Genomic DNA, 23,895 nt, shown 5'->3' with positions numbered 1-23,895 from the left:
CATGCCCTTCCTTTTTCCCTTACACATCAGAGGTGGTAAGTCTGGCTACTGAAAACAACAGGTCCAGGATCTCTTGAGTCTAACAGCAAGCAGTTCAAACCTAAGATCATGTAAATTTTTGGCAATGTTTTGGATAGATTTCATCCAAGCTGGGCGCCCTTGATTTTGATCAAACGTTCTATGTATTCTAGCTCAGCAGAAAGTGTTACATTGATGTAGGATCAGACCCATCATTGCAAGCAGAAGCAGTTTTATTCTTCTGCCCACCTCACAACATACTTTTGTTTAGTCTGATACCATCAGGCTTTCTGAAGTAAAATGTAACCACCTACTCAAATCTGTGAAAGGAGAATACAGAAATGCACTGGGAACAAATAGGTATTTTCTTTTTTTCCTAGAAATAATTTTTCTCACAATATTCTTTTTTTTATTTTATTTATTTTAAAACACCAATCAATTATAACAGTCGATACCAAACACTGTCCAGACCTATAGAAGCAACAGAAGTGACTACACAAGCTTCACTGTGAACAACGTTAATGAACATTGACCATTCCTTAAAACTCAGGATCCCCCCAAGCTAAGCAATGTTGAACATTCATCGTCATAACAAGGAAATTCAGTTCAATCTTTTAAACATTCTTTTAGTAACTCTGAATTAGGTACTGTACCTCACAATTCTCTTTACAGTTTATAAGCACTGCAATTAATGAATCTCTCTTACTTAAGTATACCTCCACTACACACCTGATCAATGATAGCTGAGCTCTGCTCCTTACCTTTTACAAACCTACTGTGTTAAGGAAATAGTTTCATGCCCACTCTCAAGATAGTTTTCTCTCTTTTTCCTATCTTCACCCTGCCTTACTGTCTATGTGGAAGGATGCATGTGGCCTATTTCCTATGTAAACTGGCCAGCTACATACTTGCATGCCACCTGGCCAGCCAGCCTTTGCTTCTCAGCTTCCAGGCCAACAATGTGCACTGGGAAAGGACTACATTTGCCATGATTTTTTTTTCCATACAGCGGAGCTGACAGGATTGTCTGTTTTTGTAAAGCATCTGCTGCTCTGCAATTTGGCTGATGTCTGAACTCTCAGGTTCAAAAGTCTCTCTTCACAAAAAGAGTGATTAATGGACACAGATAACTGGGAAATGCTTAAGGAACCAAGCCACAAACAATCAGCCAGGAAAACTACATGTTGATGAAAAGTTTTAGGATCAAAAACTTGCAGATGTCTGAAACTATAGAAAATAGGTACCTAAAAGCATTACAGAGTCAGTGCAGTGAAACAACATACGCAATTGCTTAAGTATATACCAAGATGACAGAATTTTTCTACAAATTAGGGCACACTATTGTGATATTTTGGAAAAAAAATAAAATAAATAAAATTTTTCCATTTGATTTCCATTACACTAAAAATTTGCCATCTGTTACATGGAAGTTTGTTTTCCCCTTTCATTGTAATTAACTTCTTATCGAATTAATGACTCCAGGTGAGCTGGAAGTGTTTCACCTGGTATTGCTGAGCACACCCACGCCCAGCCTTGCCCTCCACCATTCAGATGCAAATTGTCCCACTCCCCACACGAAATCGTTGGCTACCACCCAAAAAGCCTGCCAGCTACAAAAAAAACAATAAGATGGCAGGCAGCTGCTGTTGCACAGAAGGGACAAAAGTTTTAGAAAGATGGGCATATATTCCCTGCTTGGTCATTTAAAAACGTGTATTTTAGCAAATAAAGCAGGTAAGAAATTATCAAGATAAGCACAATGAATTTCAAATAAGTTACACATGGCATCTACAGGTCACCAACTTGATGAATAGCTTAGCTAACTTAATTCCTTATGCATAAGTGTGTCTTTCTGAATAGCTGTATACACAAATGCATCATCAGTGAATTACATCTATAAAGAAATGAGAATAAAGCAGTGAGATGAACTGAGTTTACTATGGAATCCTATTAACAGCACTAATTTTGCAACTGAGCATAGAAAAATGGTCCTTGTTTCACTGCCCTCTGTCTGGAGATAGTGAATGAATTCCAGGCATGTTTTTAAAAGTAGGGTGCAAAATATAAGGGGAAGATATGAAAGCTTCTTAAAATAAATTAACATACTGCATACACTATCCTCTCCCCATGTGAGAGCAAAAATGACTACTCTGTTATTTTCAGTCAATTCAGCTATTTATGAAAAGATCCATTGGTGAAGACTGGGATAGAAGAGAACCAAACTGAGTCAGATGGAGTTGAGAACATGATTGCAGATGTCAGACCCTTACAGACAGATGATTGCTGTGACATGCCACACACATGTATTTATTAAGAGTGTTTTGAGATTTCGTGGCAGCTTTTCACAGCAAAGATGGCCTCCACCTTGACATGGTCCCTAGGCACTGCAGCGATGTGGCCTTCATTATCTGTGAGACATCATATGCTGTTCCTTTTTCTGCAGTATCTACAAAGTCAGTACTTCTACGTGTATTTTTCCTTTTTGTGGCTTTGATGTATTTTTTCCTTTCCTCTTTAAAACCTGCTCAAAGTCTAGGTTAAAGCTCATCCTGCTGAGAGACAGATGCAGGGATGAGGTCTCTATTATCTGACGTACTGAGTTGTTCAGAGCCAGCAACAGAAGCAAGAAAATAGGATCGTGCAGAACAGGCATACATGTCATCACTGTTAGTAAAATAGTTACAGGTTTGGCACTGTTGCAGGCTTTCTGCTTGCCAAAGATCTGGATGGAAGTTTAAGAAGCAAATGATTATCCCTACTCAGGGCAAAGCTGGTCGATCAATCCTATATCAATTCCCAAGACACAGCAGCACAAGGCTGTGGTTGACTTCTGTGCAAACACACAGGATGTCTCCACTTAGTGGAAACCCACTTCTGAGCATATCTATCCTGAAACCGCATGACTCTTGGAGGCAATGACTTCCAGTGACTGGCTAGAAACAGTAAGTCTATAATGAGATTCTTTTCTGGATGGAATGCAACAAGGCAAAAAATGTGAAAACACAGTCAGGAGAAACTCTAATTCAAACAGTCTACATACACCATTAATATTGCCAACCACATTTCTGGCTAACTTGGATGTTTTTCCAAGTGCTGTTATGGAGCTCAGGTTTTGCTAGGGATCATCTCAGTCACAATTTCCTTCATTTTGTACTTTGACATTGACAGTAGAATAACAGCTGCCCTCAATTTGCCTTTGGGAAAAGAGTTATATATTGATCCCATTATATTTCAGAACATCAGTAAATCTACACATAGTAATAGACTTTTGTTTTTATTGTTGCTGTTATTTGTTCTATAGTAGGACCTGAGAAGAGTCAGTCACAGACCAGGAGTCAGCTGTGCTCAGTATGAGCAAGAAAATGTTTTCTTATACTTAAAAACTTCCAATCATTCTAATTTTCTGCATGTGACATAAGTACCAAAGTACATTTTGAAAGTTCTTATCTTATTACTGACTGGGACTTTTTAAGGGTTTTTTTGAGGCACTGAATATATGCTGAAATGATCAGAAGCATATGTGAATAATGAAGATGAAATCCATCACAGAGTATATCTGGCAGAGATGTCAGAGACAATGGAGAAATGTAGACAGATTGAACATGGGATAATACTTATGCAATACAATGCTGCTGGATGCCAAGCCAATACCTCAGTGTAACACTGCAACACATAGTGTGGACACAGAGCTCAGAGCAGGATCAGTTTCACCAGCTCTGCATCACTGCATGGTGCAGATGTGCCAAAGAAGTCAACATGCAGCCAGTTGGCACACCACTGAATTGGAAAGGCTCCCACCTGGGTGAGAGGTCCTAACTGCAGTGCAAGTCTTTCTAAATCTTAACACACTTAAAAGTATCTTAAAGTACTATGGCCTACCATTAACTCATAACATAACACTGAGAAAATATGTACCTATTTGACTCAACAAAGGCAAGAATAAAGCCTTCTATGGCTTTAAAAGATAATTTCCCCCCCAGCTGCTTAGTAACACAAGTAAAACAGATTTTCACTTGCCACAAACAAACTCCATCAACTCCAGTAGGAGTAAAGAGGTCCACAGTCATGGAGCCAATATTCCTGAATGTTCATTGGATACACCGAGTAATGATACCAAAACACATTCAGTGTCCACACGCCACTGATAAGGCAAAAGCACAGGAAACAGCTGAATAGAAGCCCTTCAGCTAAGCAATGAAGATTTGCATATACTCTATGTGAGCCACTGGATCAGACCCATATATTCCTGATTGCATGGAAAACACCGAGCCTAGTTCTAATTGTAAAAAACACTGCCTCAAGCAAAGTGTTCTTAATCCATGCTGCAGGTGGTATCCTCTACTTGCATGAGTAAAATTACTCACATGAGCTGTCTTTTGCCTCATGTCTGTTACTGTATGCAATTTAGCAAAGAACAAGGTGGTATGATAAGGTTCAGATGGACTATAAATAATATTATCACCATGATATAAGGCATACGTACAGAAAGGAGTGACTGTCTCTTTTTGAAAAGGAAAAAGTACAAACTATAAAGAAATAGTGTTCTCTTCAAATCTTGCCTTCCAGAAATTTGTGCTAATTATAACTCCTACCTCTATCTGAAAAGCCGAGAGGAAAGAGGACCGAGGCTATGATGAGCATAACTGCACTTTTCAATGAGCCTCATTCGTTTCCAGTTATTAGAAACAAAAATATAAGCATACCTCTTCATCCAGAGAGGGATCTCAGTAAATTATGTTTACGTGTTATATCTCAAGTGACACTGTTAACAAACAAACAAACAAACAAACACAAAAACAAGAACAACCCAAAACACACCAATGATCCTGTATGTAAATAAATGATTTACTACAGCTGAACTTGAGCGGTGTTGCAACCGTGGCAATATCTACTGATCCCTGGAAAGCCACTGGAGATAGTTTCCAACATGCAGCGTTTATGGGAGTAGATGCAGGCATATCCCAGAAGGTTGCTAAGGAACTAGCAGATACATGCATTTTCTGCAGATCTGACATGTAAAATATATCCCTATTTCTTGGATTAGGGAAACTGAGAAAGCTATATGAAACGAGATACTCACATCAAATTCTTATTTTCCTTAATCAAGAAACCCCTGAGAACAATAACTATGAATAATTCAGTCCTTCACTAACATTTGGTGCAATTAATAAAAGTACTTTAAAGCTGCTAGCTTTGTATATCTTTTTATGCATAATTAAAGGGTGTTGATATTTAAGTTTTCAGCCAAGGAGAAAGCTAGGTTTTCTTTTGCTGGCAGCAGCTGCTCCTGGCTTCCCTACAATGCTATAACCTGATGTTGCCCCATCCCCATACACGCTGCACAATTAGCTTTCTTCTCTGCCACCACTCCTGTACTTTCTTCATCATGCTGGAATTCTATGCTCTGTCTGAATCAGCAGCTGCCTGTCTGCTGCCTTCTCCTCTCTCCATGCCCCACTTATTAACTGTTTGGAGCTACAGGCAGAGCACGTCTCATTTCCTTACAGGTGCTTGTCACTGAAGGAATGGTTTTTGCAGTGTAATTTTCTGATTCATGTTTTCAAACAATTCCAATGTAAATGCAAAATAAAGAAGTCTAAAAGAACCTGAGAGCTACTAGCGCATTACGTTTTCTGCTTCTGTGATTAAATGAGTCCCCGGCTTTCAAGCCACCAAGAAAGTCCATAGACATTCCCCTTTTTTAAAAACATGACCCAAATTTTTTGTGGTAACACTACCTGCTTTGTCATCTCGCTTTCCTTTTACACAAGAAGCAAGCACAGCACAGACAAACTTTAAGCGTAGTCTCAACAGCCTTTTCTTTTAGGATCAAACTTCAGTCAGGGTGAACTGGCTAGTTGAATTCAGCAACTTCTCATTTTCTTGTGAGAGAATGACCTGTAAAGGAAAAATAATTACAGGTTAACAGATACCAGCTGATGGGCTACAGCACAGGGTTGCATGTATTCATCCTCTCAGTATCCTCTCCATAACAATTGTTCCTGTTTTTCTTGTCCCTGAAGTCTCTTAAAGCATTCAAGTGGTTTGCAGACCACTGAGTAGTCTCTGAGTAGTCTTTGATAAAGACTTCCTCTGTAACTGTGGCATAAGTTGCAGGAGGGAACCTAGTCTTTCCTACAGACCCAGTCTGGATTTGTGCTTCTGGAGAGTTGACTGCACAAAAACAAATTTTGTTTCCATTTATTGTAATAGAACAATAGAATCATGAAATGACATGGGCTGGAAGGGACCTCAAAGCCCACTGAGTTATAGACCCCTGCCATGGGCAGGGCTGCCACCCACCAGTTCAGGCTGCGCAAGCCCCCATCCAACCTGGCCCCATGCACCTCCAGGAATGGGACACCACAGCTTCTCTGGGCAGCTGTGCCAGTGCCTCACTGCCCTCTGGGTATGTTCCTGTTTTGAGAGAAAAGCCTGTATTCAAATAAAAAACACCAGAAGCTCAAATAGAAAAGTAGGAAACTTACTGTTCTTCCTCTGATGTCTCTGCTGCCTCATCCACAAAGAGCTGCCCCACAGCAGGGCTCTGCTGCGCTTTTTTATCAAAGGTGAATGTGGTTCTGCTCGAAGCTGGTGTGCCGTGCAGGGCAGCAGCCTGCTGCTTCTTCACTTTGTCCCGGCTGCTCCTGTAGCCCTGAGTCTTCTGCATCCTGAACACGTGTCTGTCGCAGTCCTTCCTCTTGATGGGTCCCAGCATCTCAGGGCTGATGTGCTCACACTGAGGGGTTTTCTGCAGAGGGAAGACAGCTGAGGAAGGTGTGATTGGGTTGTTTGCAAGTGAAAAGTCATCCTCATCATCATCATGGCTTCCCAGGAACGTGGGCAACCTCACTCTTCTATTCTGAAAGAGCGTAGCAGTGAAAACATCATCCTGGTCATCCTTGGGCAAATTGTCCAGGAAATCCCTCATCTGCTGCTTCCTTTTGAAGGTTCCCACTTTGGCAGTGATTGCGACTGGCTTTGCCTTACCTTTCTTTTTTGGCTTTTCTGATGTGGCTTTCTTTACAGCAGGTCTTTTGGAGGCCTTTGTCTGTTCTTCTGTGTACTTCTGATGGCAGTCCTCAGCAGAACGAGACCCGACAGCCATGGCCACCTCCACCCAGAAACCATCCTTGTGCTTTGGAAACGAAGCAACTGCCCTGTGCAGCTTCTGCAGTTCCTTCTGAGACCAGTCATCAGCTGCCTTTGAAAAAAAAGCGAGTGTTTTGTGCTCCTTGTCCCCCACGGATTCACTTGGTTTTGCTGCTGAAGGCTTGGCAGTATTACAAACATCACCGTTTGCTTTTTTACTGGATACTTCTGGTCTCTTTTCTTTTACATGATATTCCTCATCAGAAGAGGTTTCTCCTGAAGAGGAATCAAAACTCTCGATGAAGGCAGGGATCCTTTGCCTCAGCTGTGCAGTACAGGAGGTGGCAGCACAGTGTGTGTCTGCCTGGAGTTTGCTCGACTCCTCACTTGTGCTGCCCTGCAGCCTTTCACAGGTAGACGAAGATGCAGAGTCTTGAACCTCTTTTGGCAAAAAAGGTCTATTCTTCCCTTTGACACTCAGTTGGATATAATCACCGGGTTCCTCATCCCCATCTTTGCTTGAAGATTCCTCTGTTAAAGGCTTATCTTGAAAAGTTTTTCTGGCTGACCTTATGGAGTATGTGTTCTGACCTCTAGGCACTTTTTTTCCTTTTCTCTTTTCCTTGTCTTTTCCTTGTCTTTTCCTTGTCCTTATTCTTTTCCTTTTCTTTTCTCTCCTTGTTCCCATGTTTATACGCTCAGTATTTAAGCAAGTCTCCGTACTGGAAAGCCTCGTTTTTATTTTATTATCACTTGCATGATCGCTTTCAGAATCTGAAATAAAGCGCCTGGCCTCTCTGCTTCCAGTGGACGTGGCTTTGTTTTTAGTACTTATTCTTTTTAGTTTGCTTTTCCCTTTATCTTGGCTTTTTGTTTTTTCTTCCACTGTCTTTGTTGAATCCTTTCTTTCCTTCATCTTAGAGAGTGAAATGGTCTTTCTTTTGGGGTTTTCAGTACTACACATCAAGCTCAGATAATCCATCCCACCTTTCTGCTCCTGATCCACAAACTCACACTCCCCACAACAGAATCTGAGTGGTGGTTTGACCAGATGGCCACTACGGGTGTAGATCCCCTGGGAGCCGTTTGGTACAGGGTTGTGTTTTGGTGTTTGATAAGTGTGTTCATCTTTCCTTGGTAACACTTCATATGTAGTGTTCCTTGTTTCATGTCTCTTTGTATTTCTTGCTGAGTCTTCTGCACTTTGCATCTCATCTGTGTCCACCACTGAGTCACTCTCGTCATTTTCATCCTCTCTAATCCTGTTTTCGTGATCTTTCCTTCTTAATTCCTTGAATAACTCCTCAGCATATTTCTCCCACCTTTCAGGAAACCCAAACGTAAATCTTTTTATGAACTGATGGGGAAATCCTTCTTTTCTCATCAAAGCATAATCTATTAGTCCCTGTAGCAAGCAGATACTGCCAGATGATGTTTTAACTTTGTTGTATGCTACACGTTCTACAACTGCGTTACTATGCCACAACATATCCTTCATATCTTTTCGTTTTCCTTCAACACAGAGTGCAGTGTAAGCATTCATCACTTTAATGCACCAGCTGGAAAGGCAGATTCTTTTCTCTTTGTCAGAAGTGACAGCGATCTGATCTGCCCGAGGTTTACCCAAAGGGCTATTACAGTTTTCTTTCTGCTTCCACTCCCTTGGCACGCAGGCTTCAGGATTAGAGAGCACAACATTAGAGAAGTGCAGTTTTTGAGTTGCAGTCTTCAGTATCTTTTCTGCTCTGTGCTCAGCTCGCTGATTGTTTGACTGCAACCGTCCTTTCTCCTGTTGAATTTCAGGACGTTTTGCTTCTCTATTTCCATATCTTCCTTCTAACTGATCCCCAGGGTCGGAAGTGGTAGAACAGATACCCACAGTACTGGTTACTGTATTTAGAAACATTTCATCACCAGCATCCATTGATTCCACAAGGAAATTATCCTCATTGTCCTTATCAGCAGCCACATGCTCTGCCTGAGCATTTGGGAGCAGCTCACCAAAAGCAGATTTGACCACTAGCTTTTCTGCAGCTGGGTGAGGAGGAATGTTCTGCTTGTTTGGGCTTGAAAACGATGGATCTTTCTGCTGCTGCTGCTTCTGCTTCAATTTCTCCTTTATATACAAGAAGAACTTGTGAGGAGATTGCAGTATGGTAGATTTCTGTACAATAGGGTCTACGCTCTGCATTTTCACAGCCTGGTTCTGGGGGTAATGAATGCAGGGTAATTCTCTCTCGGGCGGCTCCTGGGCCCCGCGCCACCCCCCGTACGCAACATGCGGCCCGGGCCCACCGGTCGTCATGATGCGGTAGCTGCCACCCGCCTCGTTCTTCATCCTGAGGAAGGCCGCGTCCGGGCTCTGCTGGCCGGGCTGCTCTCGCTTGCGGCGCTTCGGCGACGGCGGACCGGGCCCGGGGCGGCTCTCACTGATCTCCAGCGGCTCCCGCGTGGACTGCAGCACGGGGCCCGGAGAGGGACCGCCACGGAGCAGGTCCTTCAGCGGGATGAGCGTGCCCGCGGGGATGGAGCTGAGCGACACCGCCTGGAACGGCATCTCACCGCGGCGATGCGTGTGGATCATCGCGGCGAGGGGCTGTGGGCTGTTGCCGTACTGGGCCGTCCCGTTCCGTCGCTCCCCGGCTCCCAGTCCCGCTGTAGTGGCGGTCCGGCCCGATTCCGGTTCCGCCCCGCGGCATGCACTGAGCGCACGCAGCGCCAGGGAGATTTGGGATCCTGGGCTCCATGAGGAGAGGGGTGGTCAGCAGGGATAGGGAGGTGATTGTCCCTCTCTACTCGGCTCTTGTGAGGCCTCATCTGGAGTACTGTGTCCAGGTGTGGAGCCCTCAGTACAAAAAAGACATGGAGATTTTGGAAAGGGTCCAGAGGAGGGCCACAAAGATGATCAGGGGGCTGGAGCACCTCCCCTATGAGGACAGGCTGAGGGAGTTGGGTTTGTTCAGCCTGGAGAAGAGAAGGTTGCGGGGTGACCTCATTGCAGCCTTTCAGTACCTGAAGGGAACCTACTCTCATGAGGGGAGTAAACTCTTTGAAAGGGCTGACAATAGCAGGACACGGGGAAATGGTTTTAAGTTTAAAGAGGGAAGATTTAGGTTGGATGTTAGGGGGAAGTTCTTCACTAGGAGAGTGGTTAGGCCCTGGAACAGGCTGCCCAGGGAGGTTGTGGATGCCCCATCCTTGGAGGTGTTCAAGACCAGGTTGGACGGGGCCCTGGGCAACCTGATCTAGTAAAGGTGTATGTTTGGTGGCCCTGCCAGGCAGGGGGGTTGGAACTACATGATCCTTGAAGTCCCTTCCAACCTAGGTAATTCTGTGATTCTGTGTGATTCTGTGATATTCAAATACTTAAATCCATAGCTATGTCCTTTGAAGGGCCTTTAAAGGGCCTGAATGGCTGCGAAACCAGCAGAGCTGTGGGCACAGAAAATCAAGGCTAACACTTTTAAACAAGATAATGTCCTGCAGAAGTGAAAGTTTGCATTCAAAAATGGCATAGGACCAGAAATCTAACAAATGTGTAGGCACCCAGACGTCTTTATACCTCTGAGTGCTTAGAAGGGCTGTGATGACAGGCTCACGAGGGTTCCTAAATGCTTGAGCAACTCTTGAAATATATTTAGGCTCTAGAGGTCACACAGACACCTCAGAATATTTTTCCCCCAGATACTAAATATGTGATTAAATAGTCAGCTGCCTGTAAGGCTATTGGCTTGTTTCCCCAACCCATGAAGGACTAATATCATGCCAAAATCTTTTTCAGGCTCTTCCCTCAGGCTCAATTTATTAATTCAGAAAAAAAATAAAATAAAAATAAAAAAAGAGGAAAAAAAGAGAAAAAAAATCATAATCTCTCACAAAGCATGGGCTTCCTGGGCCATTTTCCCATACTGCACCTCCCCCTGCTCTAAAGCCAGCATCTTTCTTATAGTTCCATTTCTTAATGAGCTTTCTCAGCTCTTGGCAAGCACAGCCTGACCCAAGTGAGTCAGGGAACGAGCGGAATTCGGGACTCCTGAAGCCCTGGACATTTACAGCAGCTTCTTTCTCCTGCTGGAATGCTTGACCTCAAACTTCAGGCATAGCATCAGACATTTTAGGAAAGCAGCCCAGTAGATGCATAGTTAAGCCCCTACTTAGAAATCTGCTTTCCAGTTTCTATTTTTGAAAGCACGCCTACTTTCTGAAAGCCCTTTGCTGAAAGGCATCATAGGACATGGTCATTGTCACCATTAAATGTTTGCATCCTAAACTCATTCTGGAAGGGAAAAAAATGCACTGCTCATAATGGCAACAAGGAGCCTGGATATGAGCCTTAGCTTGCTTAGCGTAAAGCACCTGGAGATGCACTGGGACTGACAAGAGCTGTTTAATGTTTTCCCTGTCTCTGTTAGAGCATTTCCACTAAGACCTTCTAAATATAATAATAATTGGCAAGTTTACTCCAACCATGGCCCCAAATTCTGCAGAGAAGGTAGAAAAAAGGTCACTACTACTACAACGAGACACAGTTTGGCACTCTGTCATTGAAATGACATGAAGTGCAATGATGGGTGTTGCATGTGGCCACAATGGGCAAAGTCCCCACTCCGTAAATGGCCAGTAGCGCACTGTTTAAAGGTAAATACTCAAAGTCACTATAAAATGTGGAGGAGAAACAGATAAAGAAGATAAATACAGTGCCACACAGGGCGACCATGGGTAGAAATGAACAGAAGCTATTTGCCTCTTTAAAATTTTCTGAATTACTATCTCCTCAGTCCTGCCTGATCTTGGATACTCTTGAAAGAAAAATATTAAAGATCATGAGTTCACAAAGTCACCATTAACAGTACTGATAGCCCATGTTTTTGGACCTAACACTGCGTATAACACTCAAAGCCAAGTCCAAACACTGAGAAATCCTTTAATGCTACACTCATTCTCTTATTTAGAGAAAAACTTGATGTTTCTGCCGAGAATGAGTGAATTAGAGAAGCAGCTTCTCCCCCACACATATACACAAACACATCAAACAGACAGGAAAGACAGACAGACAACTTTGAAACAAAATAAAACAAAACAAACCCAGAAACAAAACAACAGGATTCTGACAAGAAAGCCATTCTGTCATCTCAAACATTGCCAGTATTTCTCAGATGTGCCTTAGTAGGTATTAAGCACAGCAGTATCAGCCTTCAAAGCACTACATTTTTCCCAGTGTAGTTTCAGTTACCTCCAACTTTGACATCACGACATCTCCTTCTGCAGTTCTTTCCTCCACAGCCAATATGTTCATATCTTTAGATATCCAATATTTACCTGCCAGTACATACTGTGTCTATACCATGTCTTAATAGCATGGCCAAGTACTGGCTTCTGGCTCTGCTCATGCATGAAGGATGTAGTCACCTCCAGTCCTCAGATCTGGGAGAACAACTTAAGCTTGTTTTAGTTTACGTTAGAAGACCAATGGGGCAGCAGTAAATGCTTACTGTAATTACAGGAAAAGGATCGTGCAAGAAAAGAATTCATTTTAAATAAACCTCTATGTCTTTTAACTTTTGAGAAGTTTTTCTTCAATTTGTTTTTGTTTCAATCTGATTTTGCTGCCATTTAAGTTAACAGGAGGGGTAATTTAAACACAATTCAAAGCAGCTCATTATTAAAGCTGGCAGAGAAAATGTAACCTAAGTAGGTATTATCTTTTAGCTAGAACAACCAGAAAGGTTTGATGTGATTGTAATTTACCCACATGGGCAAAACAGAGAAGGGAAATAAAAAGTCAAACAATGGAAAAGGAGATTTATTTTTAAAGGTGTTGTTTTAATTGATTTCTACCTGAATCTCCATAAGTGCAGTGAGAAACAAATGGGTACTCTGCCATCCCTTCTCCCACCATCCCTTTGATTTTCTGTGTCATCTGAAAACTTTTACTGTCACTTAATCAGTTCAGGGGAACTTGAATTGGAAACAACACCTCACAAAACATTTGAAAATATAGACTTCACCTGACCTCAATGTTCTATAATCTAGGGCCAGATCTTTATAAATCCCATGGTTCTGCAACTCCCTCTGATTCCACAAGGGCTCAGGAGCTCTCAGGAGTCAGCACTATTCAGCTGGATCATTCTTGGAATGAAGTCAATGGGAATTCTGCCAATGATCGCATTAGTTGAAGGCACAAACCATAATTCAGAGGACTGGGATGTCAGAGCCAGCATTAAGCTTAGAAGGGAGAGAGAAACTCATGAAAAGGAAAACCTGGCAGCACGCCTAACTCTTCCGTTTGAGGTGGGACTCCAGCTCTTTGGGAGATAATAACCTGGAGCAAGAGGAAGACTGTAGGAACAAATCCATTTTGTGCTACTCCCGTGAATATCTCCATTGATTTGAGTGGGAGTTACTTTTTTGAGTAAGGTGAGGATTCAGAGGTGAATGTTCCTACAAAGTACAACGCATGAACTGTAGACGTTTACAAGCTTTTCAGGACTAACACCCAGCCCGTTAAAACTAGCAAATTAGCCACTTGGGATTAACCTTGCAGTATGATATTCATTATTCACCAGCACAGCAATCCAACGGAGACTAACTATGAAATCTGATATTCATTAAACCTCAGTACAGCATCTCTGTGGTGGCCTGACATGCAGCCCTGTGTGTGTGCAGTTGTGTGTGTGGTTACGTACAAGTACTACAAAATATGATGGCAAGGGGGAGGGACATACATTTTATAAAGGACACTAATTCAGCACAAGCAGTGGCTGGCCTCACAGGGTTCTCCAGTAATGATGCCAAGTAACAATTGTATTCCAGGTCAGACAGTTTTTTTAATCCTAAATCTACTCATGCAAAGACGCGGCTTATAGCATGCAGATGGCTCATTCTGCTGATCTGCCAGTATTCACACTCAGAGTGTGGAATTATATCACATGAGCTAGGGGGATTGCTGTCTTTTTTCATGGCTTTGTTATTGCAGGCAAAAACAACAACAACAAAAAACACTGACACAGCTAACCAGAAAATAAGAAATAAGAAGGATACTGAATTCATATTTGTGGGGGAGATTCTTAAATTTAATTTAAGAAGACAGGAATAAAGGCAAACATGAGGTTCCCATCAAACGCTATCTCTTACTCATATGTTTATCAAGGCAGCTAGAAACTGGGGTTGCAGTACATATTTTAAATAAAGGATGCACTAGGATGCACTAAAAGCAAGAGAAAGTTTCTTCTTTTTTTCACTCACTCTGGGATTTACTCACATTTTCTGCTGTTTCTTTTTTTCTCCTAACAATGTCAATATTTAATAATAATTGCTACTCTTATAAACACAAAGAGCCTCAAATTCATTAAAAAGATGAATATTGTTGTATAAGTATGAAACCTTAAATTTAATTCCTGATAAAGAATAAGGTTGCATCTTTCTAAAGCACGGGGTTGTATTTATTCATCAAAAGTATTCAGAGATTGTACCAGTAGAGCTCAGAAAGACTGACCTGTCTGATCCATAGCCTGGGAAATAAAATAAATCCATTGATGCCAATGGAGCTTAAAAAAAACGGAGCTTTTTTTTTTTTTTTTTTTTTTTTTTTTTCCTCTCTCTTTTGAATCATCATATGATAAAAGCCTGGAAAATAATTAGAAGTTTCAGTACAGAAAATTGAGCTAAGAAAAAAAGTCAACTATATGGGCTGTTCCAAAAGTACTGCCTCCTATTTTATGATGTTGGCCCACAACATCAGAGGTTGGTGGTATGGCAGTAGAGATTGAACCTTCCTGCCAGTGTTCCATTAATGTGTGACAGATGGCAGCAGAGAGGTAGTCTTACAAAATGGCATCTGAAATGAAAGTGAATTCCTCCATGTGGGAAAAATAGCAACTACTGACATTCATTGATGCTTGCTGACCGTTTTTGGAGACCAAACAGTGGATGGGAGCACAGTGAGGAGGTGGATGCATTTCAGCAGTGGTTACAGTGGCAGTGGGTCAGCTCTGATGGGGCATATTTTTCCAAGCCCAGCATGCAAGCTCTTATTGAAAATGCACAGTTAGCAGTGGTGACTATGTTGAAAAAAGTCAGATACACAAAGTATTTTTCTAATACTACTTTCTTAAGGAGCTATGTCTGCTGTTTTTACAGCCTTCCTGAGAGATTTCGAATGAGGAGAAGCTGGTAACACCCATGCTTGTAAAATCTTGTTATAAGACTGTCTACTATATGAAAGTATTCCAGGGCTTCTGCTCTACAAGGGGAAAATTAAGCTACATAATCTACAAGGACAAACTATCTTTGAAACCATTTTGATACAGTCTCTGTGTAGGACAGAAATCAGCAACAACAGTCCAATCTTTTTCAAATCTCATAAAAAATTCAGTGCACAGTTTAAGAGAGTATTGGGTCTCTTTTCTTTCCCCTACTTTTATCTATGCCAGGTTACCAATCCCTAAAGAGGATAATAGTTTCTGCAGCGCTCCTGTGGGAGATTTCAGCTAGGTGTGGCCTAATTGTGAGATGTGCCGCCACATGAAAGCTTCTGCAGGGCAAGGAACAGAGATTATGTTCACATTTAAATCATTCCATGGTAGGCAAAACAGCAGGATTTGTAGCCTGTAATGTTCACAGCACCCTTCCAAATAGGGCTTAAGCGACACAGTCAAGTTGGGATATGCAGAATGAGGAAAATGCATCAAACAATCCAGGTGGAAAATTATGTCAAAACATCCTTAACTTCAGTTACGAAAAAAAAACCTCTTAAAATGTTTCAGAAGCCCACAGAGAGAGTAAGGATCTGGCAGATTGATGGGAAAAAAATTCAACGATGGGAACAGAGCAGGCTGCAGCTCTTGGTACTGTCACTGACTCATGACCCTCTTTTGCCCATCAAATATCAAAAGAACAGTGTTAATTTACAGGGTGGGGGTTGTGAACCCACCCTAATTTGTTAACATTTTTAAAAGAATTGTGAGATCCTGAGATGAAGGGGCCAAATTTAATGCTCATTGTTTAGGCTTTAGGCTGCCTGTGCTCAGACAGAACTCCCACTGAGACTGGGAGCTGAACAACAATTCCATAAGTTGGTCCATTTTTCCTAGGAAAATGAGACAGTTGCAAAGTACAGTTTGCTCACTGCATTCATTCAGCACTCTAGAGATACAGCATTATGGCTAGTTGTGCATCTCAGAAAGCTTCTTCAGCAACATTGCAAAGGCTTTGAATTCTTACAAGGCTACGTTGTCCAAGTAAGACAAAGCTGCTGGCAAAAGTAATAAGCCAGCTCTCCACACCTGATTAAACAGCATTGTTTTTCAGTCCAGTGCCAGGCCAAGTTCTGTAGTCAATGTAGACACACAGTATAATGTAGACACACAGTATCTGAGAGCTATATAAACTGCAGGTTTTATAACTACAGCAGTGAGCAACTTGCTTTGTAGAAGGTATGCCCCAAACTGTTTTTAGCTTAGCAATGTTCAGGATTCAGTCTCCTCTCCCCACAAAAAAAAGCCCCCCAAAACACCAACCCTTCCACAAATCCCAAAGTTGCTGGAATGTAAATAAGGTAAACTGAGCCCTTAAATCATCTGCACATGCATATACTAACTACAGCATTTTTGGTTGCTAACTGTAAGCAGCTGCCAATTTCCCTCTAATACTCAGACAACTTGCTAACTGATCTGCAAGTCCCAAAAGTGTGTTATCTTTAATGTGACTCTAATTTTGCTAAGAGCCTATTTATAGTGTCTTTTATTTACTTATTTACCTTGCAACTAATTAAAGCTATCTTTTTTTTCTTTCTTTTTTTTTTTTTTTGTTAAGGTAGATTATGAAAGGCATGTGTGTGTGCACACACATGTGTGTGTGTGTGTGTGAGTGGACATGTGTCTTTGGTGAGAGGAAGAAAGCCCAATCTGTTCACTTAACAGGATGGATGTTACAAAAGTTCTGTTTTGCTTGGAAAAGCAGTGCATGAGTAAGAGATCCAAACCTAGCATTATTATCTCTAATTACAATTGGCAATATGTGGCAATCATAATTATTCATTTATGCAAAACAGCTTACAGTGTGTCTCATTTTTTATTCCCTGTTAAAGGATGGCTCGACAAAAGAAGAAAAAAAAAGATTATAATGCTGAACATAATTGTGCTAAATGCTCAGTCATTCTGTTTAAAAAATACTACAGAACTAAACTGCTATTTCTGCAGAGACAGAAAATAATTTAACAAAGATATATAGTATACTCCGCAGGTGGCAATCCATCCAGAAAACATATTTCCCTGAAAAAGAGAGATATTTCATAAAGAAACTGAAGAGCATATTTTTTGCCATTTCTGTCTTTCTTTAAACAGGAAAAAAAGAAAAAGAAAAAAGAAAAAAAAAAAAAAAAGAGAGAAACTTCTCCCTGTTTTAATCTAGCATATGCTTCCCCTGTTAGTGAAAAGCTAATTTGCAAATAGTCAGAGGAAAGACCATGACCATAATAATTTGCTATGATTCTACAATATGACACTCTTATTTCAATTGTACCTCAGTACACTAAGGCAATGGAAGAAAATCAAGTGCTTATCATACAAAAATTAAAAAGAAAAAAAGGCAGTTTATGCTGATTACAGGGGAGGTAATCTCTATACTTGTATTTTGGAATATTCGTCCAATTCAGGCCTATGGAACTAAGTCTGTAAAAAGGCACAGCCCATAAAAGATGTCAGCCATTCTCCTGTCAGATGTTGAGGTTGGGCCCTGCACAAGATCACGTACCCAACAAACAAAAACTCAAATTCAGACATCAAGAATCCAGAGAATCATAGAATCACAGTATGGCTTGAGTTGGAAGAGACCTTAAAGATCATCCAGTTCCATGCCCATGCTGTGGGCAGAGTTGCCACCCACAGGATCAGGTTGCACAGGGAAACAGTACTGATGAAGCTATTAGAAAAAAATCAAAAGATACTCCAAAACCTGGATAAAATACACAAAGAGGCTTCAATTCTGACACGTTGCACCACATGACTGGTCTTTACTCTTGGCTCCAGTCTCAAACTGATGGAACAGTCCTCCTCCGATTACCATTATTCCAGTCTAAACGCAAAACTGAAGGCAATGAAACAACTATGAAAAGGATTGCTCACAGAATTAAGGGTTTCCTAGACGGATAGGCATTAAATAACTTTTTCAAAGTGTCTCAGATTTGTAAAAATGTAGATGACTAAAATCAAATAGGAAGCAGATTTTTATCCCCCCTGCTGATGGTGTTGATTAGAGCGGAGGAAATGGAGATCACCATTGGAATGCATGGGAAAAGCCAAGCTTCCAGAATAGTACAATAAGTTGCACTATGTATTAAAATACAAAAGAAATAAAATAAAAATGGTCAACTTCATGCAGAGGTTGAGACATTGGAATTTGTCTCCTGAATTAGTAAATGATGGCAGAAAATGAGTAAAGTATGGCTGATCAGTGTACACAGAAACTTTACATAAAGGAAACAAAATACGAATCTGGAGAAAACAAAATGCAGCACTGCCATTACTTTCCACTTTGCTTTTACCATCAGACACAATAAATGATTAACACACGAGTTTGTCTCTCTTTTTCTCTTGAGAGCATATGTTTGGGTTGCAGGAGAGACTAACTAGGCCCAGCAGTGATTTCTTACTGTAATTAAATCATTATGTCTTGATCCTTCACCACTAAAACACTTTTACCCTTCATACAGCATCAGGAGAAAGATCCTGTTTCCATTAAAGTCAATGGCAAAATTCCTCTGTTTTTTTTAACAGGAAAATCGGATTGGGTCCTGTGTTTACAGTACATGCTGTAGCTGATAGTTCAGTCACGCATGCTCAGATATCTGACTTTGCACTTAACATAGCTGTTGCTTAGCTCAGTGCATTGCAACACTTGGAGCATGACGTAGTTCAATTAACAAAATTGATTGCTTTATTGTTTTATACTATAGATTGCAATCAAGTGGCACTAAACATTAAGATATTGCATGTAGCTTTGGAGCTATGCTATGAAATGGAAAGTACTGTTGTCTAATTCAGCAACGGTAGAACAAATAGATGCTGGATCCACAAAGTATGTATTGAAGTGAAGAAGGCATTCACTTGTGAAGGCTGATAGTTGCAGTCCAGCCCCCACTCCAGTGACAGCCCAATATAAAATGGTGAAGTATGCAAACAACCAAGGATGAAAAGACATTCCCTCACCAGTTGCACTCATCTAATCCCCTATCTCACTTTCAGCAATTCATGTAGGTGGCTAAAAAACGGAACTTTATCACTCAGTCATCCAGTCACTACAGACAACTTATTTGTCAGTTGTTGTCACATGGATCAGTGAGGATGGTTCATGTTAAGGTAAGGAGACATTCAGAGGACTACATATATTTTATAAAGGATAGCTATACGAAATACAGAATTTCTACCATGACAAAACTGTTATTTCTTCATCCTTCTTCTCATTTTAAATGGAAGTGGCAACTCATCAGAAACTGGGAATTGCAAATTACTGAATACACATTAAGAAAAACTTAATCTGGAAATAGCAACATCATTCATTTCAGTATTTGTTTCAATATAAAAATCATTTCAGAATTTTTAATTCTGAATTCTTCATTTTAGTATAATGAATCAATGTGAAGGCCTCACTGGTAGTCAGCTGCCTCTAGAATGCATAGAAATGTAGAATTATTAAGATTGGAAAAGACCTCTGAGATCATCTGGTCCAGCTATAACCAGCATGCTCACTAACCCATATCCCTTGGTGCCACATCCACACATTGCTTGATCACCTCCAGCGACAGTGACTCCACCAGCTCCCTGGGCAGCGTGTGCCACTGCCTCACCACTCTTTCTGAGAAGAAATTTTTTCTGATATCCAACCTGAATCTTCCTCGACACAAACTGAAGCCATTACTTCTCATCCTATCACTGTTATCTGGGAGAAGAGACCAATCCCCACATCACTAAAACCTCCTTTTGGGTCAATTCTGAGAGAATAACCACTCCGGTTGGGTTATCTCATGGCAGCCAGGGTTAAATGTACAACATACTCAGTCTCTTCTTTCTATCTATCTATCTATCTATCTATCTATCTATCTATCTATCTATCTATCTATCTATTGTACAGATGATTTTTGGAATCTTAAATGGCATTTCTCCAGTCTTCCATGGTATTATATTTACTATTTGGAAAATGCAATCTGAATATTAATTAATCCTTCCTCTGGCTGCGATTAAATCGTCTTATCTCAGTTTTTCATACATGAAAAAAAAAACCAAAAGGGCTAATATCAGACGTGAAGAATATTACATATTACATGAAATTCATAGGCTTGGTGTACTCATTTAGGAAAGGCATGAGGTGTATGGTTAACATGATTCCAGAGAGATCAGAGAGGATCTTTTGTACAAGTCCTTCAGTTTTACCCCTAGTGACTGTACAGTCTAAGACTAAATGAGCTGCTGCACACTCAGTTTTGAAGTCTAGTGAATTCAGACTCCTCTCCTAGCTCTTCAGAATCTGTTTAGCTCTTCTTTGGAAATAAGCAGTGCTCTTTATAATTCAAGCACAGGAAATTCTTCATTATTTCTTAAAAACACCAAACAGCATAGCAACAATTAAAATAAGGTTAGAAACTTTCCCAAAATGTAACTTACCCCCCCCTCTCCCCTTTATTATTATTATTGTTGTTATTATTTTGCATAGAATCAACACATAATGAAATGATATCAAATTTACCTATTACTTTCAAAAAAACACCTACCCTGGTAGAAAATGCTGCCAGTAGAATAGCAAATAGTTTGATTTAATTGTGCAAAAATTAGCACTTGGAAAGTAAAGAGCAAAGTCAGAATGCTAACTCATAATAATATGCAAGCCTCAATGGTAGACATTCTTGAATCTTTCCATTGTAAATTTCTTATTCTAACCCTTCAAAATTCAACTTCAAAAGAGACAACAGGGTGTGCTTTGGGACTGAGCCCTGATGTCTTGCTTTTTGCAAACACCACTGTACATTCGGACTTTACAGAAATAGATATAACAGGACAGGTGGGTGCAATTGTTTCCCATTTATTCAGGGACAAAACTTCCACCGACTTCAGCAGGGCTGCCCTTTCTATCACTGCCTGTCCAAATCAATAAATACATATGCCCTTTCTTATAAGAAGAAACAGGCTCCCTTCAGGATCACTAGTTTTAAGATGATATAAGAATGGGTATGTTTGTAATTATTTAGCATAAACTGTACACTGAGGACTAATAACAATTACTAGCGTGGCTTAACAGTTTTCTAGAACACCGAGATAGGTTCTGAAGAATCAGAGATTACCTGGCGAAATGTGACTGTAATTCTCTGGGCAGTATGCAATTTCTTTGGTTTCAAGTTTGAAAACAAAGTAAAATAACGATTTGTCATGTTTCATATTTGCAAACCAACGTGCCTACGCTCATGTGGTTTCCATCTTAGGCAGAGTGTAAAGAGGAAGTAAAATGTCAAGTTGTTTATTTCTGTGCAATTTTCTTATCTCAAAATAACACAGAATTTTCTAAATCAGATCTGTCTTTAATAGTAGTCAGAGGAATTCCTTTGCTGGGCAATGTTGCTTTTACACAAATCTTATGATCTGGAAATAAAGGAGTTAAATCCCTTCTGACAATTTTGTCAAACCCAAAAAATGTCATCTGAAACAGCAGCCTTGTTTTTTATGGAAACAGAGAAATTGTTTTCCTTTAGTTCAGCACATCGCTTTTTCTCTTTCTTTCTTCTTTTTCATATTCTCCCGTTGCAGATGAAAACAAAGGCAGAGATAGACAAAGAACACCTAGAAACTGACTCTTCACGATTGTAAGCTTTATTTAATGGCATGCAAAAAATGAGTGTGCTTAGATCAGCAAATTGTTCTCTAACTCCACAGAACAATCATCACTGTCAGGCATGTGATCAAAGTTCTAGAAGTTGAGAAGCGGAGTGTTTTTCTTAGACACCTTAGGCCTGATTTCAAAATATAAGTGACTCAATTACATCATTCTTTTTGAAAATATAGATTTCAGCATCTAAGCAAATGCTCCTGCCTCATGTCCTTTTTAACCATCCTTTTTGTAGATTAATGAAATGAAGGAATAAGGAAAAGTTTTCTATACTTATGTGTACTTTATTCCAAAACCATTCTGCAGATAAAAGTGATGTCATGCTTATGGAAAAGACCATTTCTCAACATAACTACCACCAATTAACATATTTAAATGTTCTTGTCCACGCATGCATTTTCACATGTGTGTAGAAGTGCATATTTCCTCCATCCTCAATGCAGAAAGAAAGAGGTTCAGCTGCAGTGGCAAGGAGACTCAACAAGTCTTAAGGAAATAAGAAAAAAAACTGCTGTTCAGAGAAATGAGGCACAAGAACACTCACAGGGAAACACTTTTTTTAACCTTTCTTTAGCTACTTTAAAGTTGAGCAACTAGTTTAGACTAGATATCCAGGCACCTGTAAGGGGTGATTCATCTTCTTCGGAGATAGGGCTCTAAAACGAGATGTATTAGCTGCCTACTGGAGGTGCCTATCTCTCGCCATTGACTATAGAGGGAGTCTAGATGACTAGCTTAGATTAGATGCCTAAGTTTTAGGCAGATAAATTGTCTTGCCTGAGGTTACATGATAAATATGTGGCAGAACAATGATTTGAACCTATGCATTCTGTATATAGCTGGTAGGGAACTATTTAGTCAAATCTAGTACTTTTATTAGAAGGATTTTGCATGTCCACAGTAAACTATTAGACAAGAGCCACACACACACATCAAAAAGTATGATAAATATAAATTGTCAATTAGTCACCAGTCTCCCACATACCTAGTATATGAGCGATCTACCTTATATGTCTAAAACAGGCAGTAAGACTGCGGTCTCAGACAAAAAAAAAAAAAAAAAAAAAAGAAATCATCAACAACAAAACAAACAAAAGAAACACAAACATTCCCAATTCAGTGGTGCCTTTTAAGCAAACTTAAAAATACCCAATTACTTTAGGAGGAATCACTTCTCATGTACTTAATAGTCCCCTCAAATTACTCATGCTTTTTGCCAACAGAGAATGCAAAATATTACACTGAGAAACCAAGACTGAATGGAAAGACGGTCACATTTTTTCCTGACTTACTTAGATTGAATTCCTATGGTTTGAAGAATTCAGTAGAATCCTCAGGGATAAGTATAAACGCAACTGCCCAAACTCCAGCCTCAACTGGATTGTGGGCATATAGCCAGCTACAGAAACATTTGTTCATATAAAACTGAAATCCTCTGTAAAAGGAACTGAATAATTGCATTTATGAAATGTTTATGTCACAGAGGAATTAAATTTATTTATACCAGCAGTATATATATTCTATTTTCTACATTTTGTTTCTCATCCGCTTTTTCAATAGATCAAAACATGCTGTTCCCTTGGAGAACTAATTTATGTGATAAAACAGTTGCGTTTATAATTCAAATATTCAATTATGACTCAACAATATTTTTACTTCTTAAATATGATTTTCTTCAAGCTTTTGTAATTCAAAACTACATTCACTGTCTCTACAGGTTAAAAGGATCGCCAAGAATACTGAGAATAAGAAGATACACATCCATGAAAAAGTTACTCTGGGAGAAAACTTAAAAACCTCTGAGAAATGAAAGGACATTTGAATACGTAACCAGAATGTTAAGACTTTGGTCATGAAACAGGAAAGTCTTCCATGATATATTAATGTATGTTGAAGTATCACTTATCTTGGAAT

At 40.2% G+C, this 23,895-nt stretch overlaps 1 protein-coding gene across 1 annotated transcript; it reads right to left on the bottom strand.

Moving 5' to 3' along the window:
- Window positions 1-425: 425 nt before the first annotated feature.
- LOC107309667 (mis18-binding protein 1-like) lies at window positions 426-9,862 on the bottom strand (the record flags this gene model as incomplete). Its single annotated transcript, XM_015854649.2, has 2 exons — window positions 426-5,916; window positions 6,507-9,862. Coding segments are annotated over 2 exons (3,390 nt in total), but the record flags the coding sequence as incomplete, so codon positions are not given.
- Between the last annotated feature and the right edge of the window lie 14,033 nt (window positions 9,863-23,895).

Source organism: Coturnix japonica, chromosome 2 (genome assembly GCF_001577835.2).
Source record: "Coturnix japonica isolate 7356 chromosome 2, Coturnix japonica 2.1, whole genome shotgun sequence".
NCBI lineage: Eukaryota > Metazoa > Chordata > Aves > Galliformes > Phasianidae > Coturnix > Coturnix japonica.
The sequence above is the reverse complement of the archived record's forward strand: the minus strand, read 5'-3'. Positions and strand labels throughout refer to the sequence as shown.